Source organism: Gigantopelta aegis, chromosome 3 (genome assembly GCF_016097555.1).
Source record: "Gigantopelta aegis isolate Gae_Host chromosome 3, Gae_host_genome, whole genome shotgun sequence".
NCBI lineage: Eukaryota > Metazoa > Mollusca > Gastropoda > Neomphalida > Peltospiridae > Gigantopelta > Gigantopelta aegis.
In genome coordinates, this window is record NC_054701.1 from 35740011 (window position 1) to 35752510 (window position 12500).

At 41.4% G+C, this 12500-nt stretch overlaps 1 protein-coding gene across 2 annotated transcripts in view; it reads left to right on the top strand.

Annotated features, from left to right (window-relative positions):
* LOC121367946 (fibrillin-3-like) overlaps positions 1-12500 on the top strand; it is an 81767-nt gene that overhangs the window by 64317 nt on the left and 4950 nt on the right. For both annotated transcript variants that reach the window (XM_041492415.1, XM_041492416.1), the window contains 6 exons: positions 1789-2060; positions 3203-3376; positions 6377-6515; positions 7050-7318; positions 10781-10954; positions 12347-12485. In XM_041492415.1, coding sequence (XP_041348349.1) covers positions 1789-2060; positions 3203-3376; positions 6377-6515; positions 7050-7318; positions 10781-10954; positions 12347-12485 — 1167 coding nt within the window. The remainder of the gene's footprint in view (positions 1-1788; positions 2061-3202; positions 3377-6376; positions 6516-7049; positions 7319-10780; positions 10955-12346; positions 12486-12500) is intronic.

Consider the following 12500-nt stretch of genomic DNA (forward strand, 5'->3'; position numbering starts at 1 on the left):
GTGACTTAACAGAGAATACTACATGAGTGGCCGTTACATACCATTTATCTCACAACGAGTTGTTTTAAAACGTATCTAACAAGCGATAGCGAGTTGGATACGTTTTTAAATAACAAGTTCTAAGATAAATGGTATCTAACTGACACGAATGTTGTATTCGAGTTATTACATATCCTAAATAAAACAGTTTTAAAATAAATTTAAATGCTTTTTCTAAAGAAAACCTATATAGGACCTTTGCGCTTATCGTTAAATTGTGCGTCACAAGTCAGTTTCAGGTTAACTTGTACGTCACGGAGTAATCGATTCGACCGTTCTTTTTTTTCCATTGGATTGTATTGCATTGGTGAAGCAGCCAGTCGTATGTCTTCAAACTGTTATCGCACGTATGTGTTCACAAGTATGTGTTATACGAAAAATAACGAAGAGAGAATAATACACGAGTGACCGTTAGATACCATATATCTCACAACGAGTTTCTTTTAAAATGTATCTAACGAGCGAAAGCGAATTTGATACGTTTTTAAACAACTGAGATAAATGGTATCTAACGGACACGAATGTATTATTCTATTTCTTACATATTCTCAAAATCAAGGTTTTAAGCAAATTTTAACATATGTTTCGACTGAAAGTTATTTACAGCCGTTGCACATGTAGCTGACTTACACGTCACAGACACATGATTGTCAGGTTAACTATACGTCACAGTCTACTCGATTTCCATCGCGGTGGTTTTTTCATTGGACGTATGACATTGGTGACCTGGTGATCACCTAGGAGCAGCCAGTCGTATGTCTTGAAATTGTTAACACATGTGTTAACAAGTATGTGTAATCCTAAATAACACATGGTGTTCTCACAAACGGGTGTGTAAGAAATTTATTAGATTCCGTTTAATTCTTTACTTCCCAGAGTTCGTTTTATTACCTAGTCCCCAATCGAACGCACGGCGGAATGGAGCTCAACATATCAAAAATGCCTAATGTGCTGTCGTTACCTAATATTCCTTACTATGTCTGTCTACTTTCAGAACATCCACGGATGTGTTAACATATGAAAAACGTCTTATGTGTTATTACACAATATTCCTTACTATGTCTGTCTACTTTCAGAACATCCACGGACGTGTTAACATATGAAAAACGTCTTATGTGTTATTACACAATATTCCTTACTATGTCTGTCTACTTTCAGAATATCCACGGACGTGTCAACATATCCAAAACGGCGTATGTGCTGTTATTACACAATATTCCTTATTATGCCTGTCTAGTTTCAGAACATCCACGGGCTTATCAACATATCAAAAACGCCTTATGTGTTGTTATTACGCGATACTCCTTACTATGCCTGTCTACTTTCAGAATATCCACGGACGTGTCAACATATCAAAAACGCCTTGTGTGCTGTTATTGCTCAATATTCCTTACTATGTCTGTCTACTTTCAGAACATCCACGGACGTGTCAACATATCAAAAACGCCTTGTGTGCTGTTATTGCACAATATTCCTTACTATGTCTGTCTAATTTAAGAACATCCACGGACGTGTCAACAAATCAAAACGCTTTATGTGTTGCTATAACACAATATTCTTACTATGCCTGTCTACTTTCAGAACATCCACGGACGTGTCAACATATCAAAAACGCTTTATGTGTTGCTATAACACAATATTCTTACTATGCCTGTCTACTTTCAGAACATCCACGGACGTGTCAACATATCAAAAATGCCTTGTGTGTTGCTATAACACAATATTCTTACTATGCCTGTCTACTTTCAGAATATCCACGGACTTGTCAACATATCAAAAACGCACACGTCAGTTTTCTTGATGGACTGTACGATGTATACCCTGAACTGCTTGGCGGCGAAACACTCAAAGTGTACTGTCACAACATGGCTACGACGCCTGTTGAGTTCCTAGCGTTTTCAGCTCCAAATCATGGAATGTATCCCGACTTACAAAACCCGTCGTGTAGTGGCGCTGATCAAAAGTTTACTAATCCTAATGTTGGAACGACGTCGTACCAAAAAATTAAAATCAATATTCAGGTATGTACAGGGCCGTTTCTAGTCAGTAACTGGGGCTTGGGGGTAGGGGGCGGGGACAGTAAATAGAATTAGAGCACAACCTTTTCGTTGAAGCCAAAAAGGGAACTTCTAAAACACGGTAAAAATTAGGTGTGTTTTTCCTCGTTTTCAGGGGCGTGTTCAGGAAATGTACCAGGGATAGGTAGTGGGTCGGTCTAAATTGTGGCAATTGACGTTTATACGGGGTTGAGTCATGCTCCTCGGGTAAATATATTGAGAAACAAAATGTGCTTGAGCAGGGAGGGGTTTCGACCACCGAAGCCCCCCCCCCCCCTGCACGCACTTGTTGACCTCCCCCTGCATGCAATTTTCGCCCTCCCGCTCTGCTAGATACAGATACAGCTTTGATGTCTTAAGCTATCTAATATACTGGGAATCCAGGTCAAAATCCCCGCCAATAAAAACTAACTTTGTGAAAACACATATTTAACACACGCAAGCACGCACGCACATATACATGCACGCGCGCACACACGCACACACACACACACACACACACACATCAATCCGATACAGACCCGTCCAAAATGACAACAAATCTCAAAAATAAACTATCGGATAGAGTTATAAAAAAAACCTATTCAAACATCACGCATAAACATAGTAAGACACGGATGTAATTAAACTAGCGTCTCTACAGTACATTTGCATCATTTCTAGAACAATTCGACAGTGATTAACGTTAGAATTTCAGCCATTTTTGAAACTTTAAATACCTATATTTTGGTCCGTATTATACGAAGCATTTCTTGCTGTTATATTCGTATGAAATGAATACATGTATATGCAATTTGCGTTTAACTTCATTTGACTACCATAAGTGGGTTTTGGGGCCAATTTAATTTGCCATGACTCAGATTAACACACACAGATGGAGAGAGAGAGAGAGAGAGAGAGAGAGAGAGAGAGAGAGAGAGAGAGAGAGAGAGAGAGAGAGGGGGGGGGGCAGACACATACACACAGAGACAGAGAGACATATGAGAGAGCGAGAGAGAGAGAGAGAGAGAGAGAGAGAGAGAGAGAGAGAGAGAGAGAGAGAGAGAGAGAGAGAGAGATCATTACTCTCGACAGAGTTCTGGATTGTTTGAATTTTGTTTTGTTAGAAACTCACTATAGTGCAGGATTCTACATTTGCTGAAGTGAATGGTAAAGTCATTCTTTACGGCACAGCGGCCGATTGCTATACGTCACATCGTAGTGGAGTAAGAGCAAGTTGTGGACCAAAAGGATCTTTCTACATGGACTTTACTGGTACCAACGTAAAGATTGATCCACAGGTATTGTACTTGTGTATTTCATATATATATAATATGTAGTACATTAGGCTTATATATATATATATATATATATATATATATATATATATATATATATATATATATATATATATATATATATAAAGGATATTAAACGAGCTTCCATTTCGTATCATGTTTGTGTCCCGAGTGAAATAATTTTCAATTGTTTCACGATGGACATAAACATGATACGTAATAGTATTCAGTTTAACATCCTAATTATTACCCATAATCGATCTTAATTTATATCACTCGTTTGGTTGACGTTCCTGTAAAGTTGTAGTGCACCAATCGTTTGTTTGTTTGTTTGTTTTGTTTAACAACATCACTTGAGCACATTGATTAATTAATCATCGGCCATTGGATGTCAAACACATGGTTATTCTGACTCGTAGTCATCAGAGGAAACTCGCTACATGTTTCCTAATGCAGCTAGGGATCTTTGATATGCACTTTTCCTCAGACAGGAACGCACATACCACAGCCTTTTATCAGTTGTGGTGTACTGGTTGGAACGAGAAAAAACCCAATCAGTTGAATGGGTCCACTGAGGTGGTTCGATCCTGCGACGTAAGCACCTCAATCGAGCACTCAACCGACTGAGCTAAATGAGCCAATCAATGCGTTACAGCCCACTTGGGGTTCTAGTGGGACGTATCACTTTGGTATGTACCAAGGTATGTTTTAACCATATGGGTAATAATAGATGGTTATTCTATTATATTGTGTTAAAGTCGATGTCTAAAGTTAGTTTGTTTTGTTTATCGACACCACTAGAGCACATTGATTTGTTAATCATCGGCTACTGGACATCAACCATTTGGTAATTTTGATATATAGTCTTTGAGAAAATCTACTACATTTTTTTTTTCACTATTAGTAGCAAGGAATCTTTTATATGCACCATCACACAGATAGGATACCACATACCACTGCCTTTGATATGTCAGTCGTGGTATACTGGCTGAAACAAGAAATAACCCAATTTCGGGACCGACCGCGCATCAAGCGAGTGCTTTGCTACTGGACAACGTACCCCCCCCCCCCCCCCCCATGCATCGACACATAACGGAGAGGCGTAGGCGATTAGGCCTAGGGAGTGTTAGGTATGTCCCGCCCCCCCCCCCTTCCCTCTTTTTGGTCGGACCCCCCCCCCCCCCCCCCCCCCGCGCCAAGGTTACCAATAACATTGAAGACCCTCTTATAAATTTAAATAATTGTCATGCAGGGCCTTCCTGAGAACAAGGTTGTGCCCCCAATGCCACCAATGTCACCAATACCTTTCCTTCTCCATAGGGCAAGTAATATATTTTTTATGTTTAGGTAGCCCGATCAATTAGCGACTAAAATTAAAAATTGTAGATTAAAGTTTATATAATAATATTATATAAACTTTAATCTACAATTTTTATAATAAATAATATTTAGGAATGCGTTTAAAAATTTATTAGTTTATTGTTTATTTTTAAAATTGGCCCCCTATTTATTTATACGATTTAGAATAAAAATTCAAAATTGTCTCTTAATTTTTCTGTCCCAAGTCGGGCCTCTCCCAAGTCGGGCCTCTGGCATCCAGAGACGGGACTTGGGATAGACATGCTCAAAGCCTTAGTGGTATAGAAGCATGTTAAAATATTAACAACAGCAACAACATAACGGAGTTTCTTAGTCTACTACGTCATCAGTTCAGGCGTGCAGCGCTAAGTTCAGCTAGCTAACGCTTCGCTAACGTTCGCGAACTATTTTATTGGTTCCTGACGTGGCCCATTGGTTTTACCGTGAAGCGCATAAACCAGTCTAGCGGACGTGTTCCTGCCGTCTGTCTGGCTGAACTCAGCCTTGGTTTCCCTTCTTGTAGTCGGCTTACGGGAATCAGGCTTTGGATCTCAGTTAGATATTATTTGAACTTGGCCGGGGTGGATCCATTCACTTGATTGGGGTTTTTCTCTTTCCCACCATTCACTTGATTGGAGTTTTTCTCTTTCCCACCATTGCACCACAACTGGTCAAAGATCGTGGCATGTGCTTTCCTGTCTGTAGGATGGTGCATATAAAAGATCCCTTGCTACTAATGGAAAAATGTAGCGGGTTTCCTCTCTAAGACTATATGTCAAAAATTACCAAATGTTTGACATTCAATAGCCGATGATTAATAAATCAATGTGCTCTAGTGGTATCGTTAAAGAAAACCAACTTTTCGTCCGATGACACAACTCAAATACAGTGTTGCCGCCCCCCCCCCCCCCCCCACACCACCCCTTCCAAATATTGTTCCCCCAATATAAAATCATTTGGCCATCTGCGTCCACAAAGAGCTACATTCGCCCAACTAAGTCAAAATTAGCTCTTATTTTTATTTCGATGAACCGTTCCATATTATGAGCCAATATTACTTAACGAAAACTGCGCAAAACGTTCTATTTTGGACTTAATCCTACGGAACATTCAAAATTCAATAGCGCTACAAATGCCCTCGCCTCCTACTGACCCTGCTCGGGCTGCAGGGCTCTCTTGCACTTGACTAGAGCGGGTGGTCGCTTCTCCCACCCCACCCCAACCCGTTTCCTATCCTAAACGAAGGAGCCGGCATAACTCGGCACCTGCATCCATGCGCTACAACAACTTGCACTGAATGTGCACGTTAAGTTCAATGACCTGACCTGACCTGACCTGACCTGACCTCTGCGTTGAATTTGTTTCTGGATCCCCATCTCGACCCTACGTGCCTCAAAGCACAATGTTATACGACAATGAGGACTGTTCTACTGTCCTGGATAAATAGCATAGATAGCTGAGGCATGTGCCCAGGACAGCGTACTTGAACTTTAATTTGATATATATATAAAAAAACGAAAATACGTGCAAAAAAACAAACAAAAAAACAACGAAAATTATTTTCAGGACAGTGATCTTGAACCTCAGATGCATGTAAGCTCAAAGGTGAATTACCATTATCTACATCATCCTGATTATTTTCAGCAAAAGTGGGAAACTTTCGGCCAGGATTCGTTCAAGGAGGTAGTTAGAAGTGCCAACGATCAGATAATTGAACTCAAATGTGGCGGATTCTGCGGCGGCTGTAAGCCTGTGGGCGACCTTCAACTTGTGTTACACAAAGGTAGGCATCAGTCCGCTACCGGTCCAACCGGAGGAGACCAGAGGTTTCAGAGGGGAGGGACATAGTCCAGTGGTAAAGCGTTCGCTTGATGCGCGGTTGGTGTAGGGTCGATTCCCGTTGGTAGACCCATGTATCAATCGACATATATACATCATGGCTATAAATACTACCACGCCTCACCCTTAAAGCAAATGAGAAACAAATTGGGAGTTACGCTGCTCATTAATTTTCAGAGTTAACGCTCAGGGTCTGTGACTACCCTAGTCCTGCACAAAAACAAATTATCATATTGTATTTAGTAGGCCCCTGCATATATTTCAAACACAATGGTAGTTGGTGCATTGACACTAGTTCAGTTTAAATTACACGAATTTCAGATTAACAGACATTTTACCACAACAAACACTGTCGCATTTATCACCAATGGCAGGACTTTTGGTATTAACTGCTCTATCAAAAGTTAGTTGCACCTCGAACTTTGACTTTGATGTTATTTGATTTAGTACTACTTTTAATATTCCTGTCTTCTTTCAGTGCCACCGACGTGTCAGGCTCTGAAAGACTTAGACCCCAGCTTAACCGACGGAGTTTACTTTATATACCCTAAACTTCTCAGTGGCGAGAAACTGAAAGTGTATTGTCACAACATGGCCACGACGCCTGTCGAGTTCGTCCAGCTGGAAGTGGCAAACGAAGGAATTTATCCTAATTCTCGCGATCTTACATGTAGCGGCACAGTACAAAGTTTAGATAGTCCCAATGTTGGAAGGACGGATTACAATAGAATTCGAATAAACCCTGAGGTATGTACATACATGGTCATTTCTACTCTAAAATAACCTGGTTATGGGCAGGAGAAGTAAAAGGAATTAGGCACCATCTATTCCTGCTAGCAAAGAAAAAAAGGGCACTTTTAAATTTAAGTTTGTATTTTTAGGGAGGCCAGGGGAGCTGCTGTCCCTCTTTCCTCTCCCCTAAATACGGCCCAAGTAGGTCCTATGTCAAAGCTGAAACTACAATATTTAGTTATTTTCATATTTATTTGTAATAAATAACAGATCCCATGCACAATCTTTCCATAATTAACTGAATATAAATTTCAAAAGTCTTGTACTGGACGACAGGAGGGGTTTCCCCAATAATTTTTGGCTAAATATAGCATGGTCACCATCTTTGTTTCTTTGTCAGTTGTCTGCAACAAATTATGGAAAAAACGTAGTGTGTTAAATGTGTACACATAAAACAGTGATGTCACTAGTTAATGCGTGTGACACACTCAAAATCCCCCCCCCCCCTCTTAAATACTTTTTTTCTACTAGTAAATGGATTTATTTCGTTGTAATATTTTATGGGCATATAGCTCAAGGTATAAACTTTATGTTTCAAAGCAAAAATTAATAAATACTTTTGGCGGGAACCACCCTTATTGCAACTTTGACATAGCACCTTTAAGTTATTTAACATGCATGGAATCCAGGTCAAAATCTCCTTAGATCAAAACTGACATTATTAAATTGTCTTTATCATAATAAAAATTACTAAAAAACCCCCACAAAAAACCCAATAATACAAATAAAAACAAAGTGCACATATAAATTAACTATCGGATACAATTATAAATATGTTGATTCAAACATTAACCATAAACAGTAACTGTCGTATACAAATAGACTAGCACATCTATAGAACATCTCTTTTAAATCCAGGACGATTTTACGATGCCTGCAGTTCGGTCCGTATTACGTCATGCAACCGTTTTTTACTGTCAGATGGCCATGCTAAGCTACCTGATGCAGTAAAATTCATGACTTAATTTTGGTGGCCACTTAATTGCGTTTGGCTGAGAGATATACATGTATATGTATGTATGTATGTATGTGTGTATGTATGTATGTCAGTATGTGTGTGAGAGAGAGAGAGAGAGAGAGAGAGAGAGAGAGAGAGAGAGAGAGAGAGAGAGAGAGAGAGAGAGAGAGAGAGAGAGAGAGAGAGAGAGAGAGAGAGAGATTGCGAAGCAACGTGCGTGAGTACATAATTAATGCACAGTAGACTCTTTATGGGCCATATATATATATATATATATATATATATATATATATATATATATATATATATATACTCTTCAAAAGAAGAAACGCAAAACCACATTGTCGTAACATTTGGAGAATTGATTTAATTATTGAATGGTGAGTCCGATAATTACCAAATGTTGCAGGATTGTTCACAATTCACTCTAGTCCATTGTGAGTAAGTGATAGGACACACCACCAAGGTCAAGGTCATCTGGAGTCAATACCGGGTGTGGCCTCCGCGTGTGTTGACAACTGCCTGGCACCGCCTGCCCATTGAAGCAACCAGAGTACGGATGACGTCCCGGGGGATGGTGGCCCACTCGGCCTGCAAGGCTGCTGCCAGCTCGGGCAGGGTCTGGGGCTGTGGTTGTCGCTGTCGGAGGCGTCGGTCCAACTCGTCCCATAGATGCTCAATTGGGTTCAAATCCGGTGATGTCGATGGCCAAGGAAAGACATTAATGTTGTTGTTCTGTAGGAAAGCCGTTGTGAGACGTGCTGTGTGAGGCCTGGCGTTGTCATGTTGGAACACTGCGTTGGCGTTGGCCATAACTGGAACGATGTGTGGCCGGAGGATCTGGTCAGTGTAGCCTGTGCATTCAGGTTGCCCTGCACGTGGATCAGGTCAGTTCTGCCAGTGTGTGAGATGGCTGCCCACACCATGACACTACCCCCGCCGAATCTGTCCACTTCCTGCACGCAGTTTGCCGCATAACGTTCACCACGACGCCTATACACGCGACATCTTCCATCATGACGTCGGAGCAGAAATCGGGACTCGTCACTGAACCACACCTGTCTCCATCGCAGTTGAGGCCATTGTCGATGAATCTGGCACCACTGCAGTCGGAGTCGACGGTGTTGTGGTGTTAAGATGACACCTCGAACTGGACGTCTGGCACGAATTCCTACCTCACGTAGGCGGTTCCGTACGGTCTGGTCGGATATCCTGCGCAAACCTGGTATTGCTGCGGCAGTGGAGGTGGCAGTAGTCAATCGTTCCCGAAGGTGGCGTACCCGGATGTAGCGGTCCTGCCCGGGGGTAGTGACCCGTGGTCGACCGGATCTAGGGAGGTCACGTGTTGATCCATGTTGCTGGTAACGGTCCCACAGTCTTGAGATGGTGCTTGGGGACACATGGAATGCCCTGGCAACGGCCGTTCTGGATTCGCCTGCGTCTAGTCGGCCGATGGCATTGTTTCTCTGCGGTTCACCGAGACGTGGCATGTCCTGGATTGTCAACTGTCGGCCAGATACAGAAGCCAGGCAAGCGAACACCCTGCACTTTTTATACTGTCGGTGTTCATGTTGCACGTGCAGACAACGCACGTGCAGTGGTGACATGGTTTGCACGTGGCTGCGTTTTTGCGAATATTCACATTTTGGAACTTTATTGTACAGTAGCTGCGTTTTATCGAATGTAACCGTGGGAATGTGTTTGGGATATGCAATGACCTTATATTCACAAAGCATGAACCGGTAGGAAACATAAAATCGGAGTTATAACCCATTTGTACCCTTTTGCGTTTCTTTTTTTGAAGAGTATATATATATATATATATATATATATATAGAGAGAGAGAGAGAGAGAGAGAGAGAGAGAGAGAGAGAGAGAGAGAGAGAGAGAGAGAGAGAGACAGAGGCAGACACATACACAGAGAGACACATATGAGAGAGAGAGAGAGAGAGAGAGAGAGAGAGAGAGAGAGAGAGAGAGAGAGAGAGAGAGAGAGAGAGATTGCGAAGCAACGTGCGTGAGTACATAATTAATGAACAGTAGCCTCTTTATGGTCCATATATATATATATATATATATATATATATATATATAGAGAGAGAGAGAGAGAGAGAGAGAGAGAGAGAGAGAGAGAGAGAGAGCGAGAGAGATTGCTAAGCAACGTGCGTGAGTACATAATTAATGCACAGTAGACTCTTTATGGGCCATATATATATATATATATATATATAGAGAGAGAGAGAGAGAGAGAGAGAGAGAGAGAGAGAGAGAGAGAGAGAGAGAGAGAGAGAGAGAGAGATTGTATTCTTGCCGGTCCTATTTTAGGGCATATTATTTTACACCGAATGTAATTCTCATTAAGGATTAATTGCACACTGAATATCATGATGTGCCCCATACGAACATTTCTCTTACTACTGTCGGTATAGTGGTGGACTGTTTGGATTTTGTTTTTCTAGAGGCTGACCATAATGCAGGACACGACGTTTGCTAAAGTGGTCGGTGGCGTCGTCAAGTATGGCACAGCGGCGGACTGCCACACGCCGCATCTTCAACTAAAACAATCAAGCTGTGGACCGAAAGGATCTTTCGCCATAGATTTTACCGGCACCAGTTTAAAGATTGACCCAAAGGTATTGTAAATGTGTCTTTCATATACGGATAGGAACGAAAGGACGGAAATGTTTTATTTAACGACGCACTCAACACATTTTAATTACGGTTGTATGGTGTCAGACATATGGTTAAGGACCACACAGATATTGAGAGGAAACCCGCTGTCACCACTTCATGGACTACTCTTTTCGATTAGCAGCAAGGAATATTTTATATGCACCATCACACAGACAGGATAGCACATACCACGGCCTTTGTTACGCCAGTTATGGAGCACTGACTGGAACGAGAAATATCCCAATGAGGCCACCGACGGAGATCGATCCTAAACCGATTGCACATCAAGGGCGCGCTTTACCACTGGGCCACGTACCGTCCCTATACGGATAGGACAGTACATATGTGCATGTGATACATTAGTTAATTTGTTTTGTTTAACGACTTCTCGACATATTTCATATTAACCACTAAACACTGTACTTGACAGCCTTAATTGGATGTAATCGCAAAACTAATTATGAAAGTTAAAGTTTGTTTTGTTTAACGACACCACTAGACAACATTAATTTATTAATCATCGGCTATTGGATGTGAAACATTTGGTATTTTTGACATATAGTCTTAGAGAGGAAACTCGCTGCATTTTTTTCAGAAGTAGGAGGAGATGTTTTATATGCACCATCCCACAGATAGGATAGTACATACCACGGCCTTTGATATACCAGTCGTGATGCACTGGCTGGAACGAGAAATAGTCCAATGGGTCCAATGAGGGGGGTGGGGGGGGGGGGGGGGGGTTATTGTATCCGTGTGTTTCATATACAGATAGGACAATACATATGTGCACGTAATACATAATATTTTGTTTAACGACACCACTAGAGCACATTAATTTATTAATCATCGGCTACTGGATGTGAAACATTTGATAATTCTGATATGTAGTCTTAGAGAGGTAACCCGCTTTATTTTTCCATTAGTAGCAAGGGATCTTTTATATGCACCATCCCTGATACAGGACAGCCTTTAATATACCAGTCGTGATGCACTGGCAGGATCGAGAAATAGCCCGCTGGGTCCATCGACAAAATCGATACTAGACAGACCGCGCATCAGGATACGTCCCACCCTTAGAGTCATATTTAATGAGTCACTTTATTATATATACCTACGAAAACTGTTTTGGCACCTTTAAATCCAGCGTTAACTGTGAACAGTTTTTGTCATCCACGATAATGTAAAACGTGAGTTGTTCAACTCGTGAACTTGCCGTTTTTCGAATTATTTACGTTGACTGCCAGCCTGACACATGCACACTATGCACAGACGAGTTGGCCAAAACTGCCTAATTGGCGCAGGGAATATCCTCAAATGTTAATTGCTACAATCATCATTCTTATTATTTTCAGCAAAAGTGGGAAACGTTCGGAAAGGATCCATTTCAAGAGGTAGTTAGAAGTGCCAACGATCAGATAATTAAACTCAAATGTGGCGGATTCTGCGGCGGTTGTAGGCCTGTGGGCGACCTGCAGCTAGTGGTACACAAAGGTAGGTATTTTAATA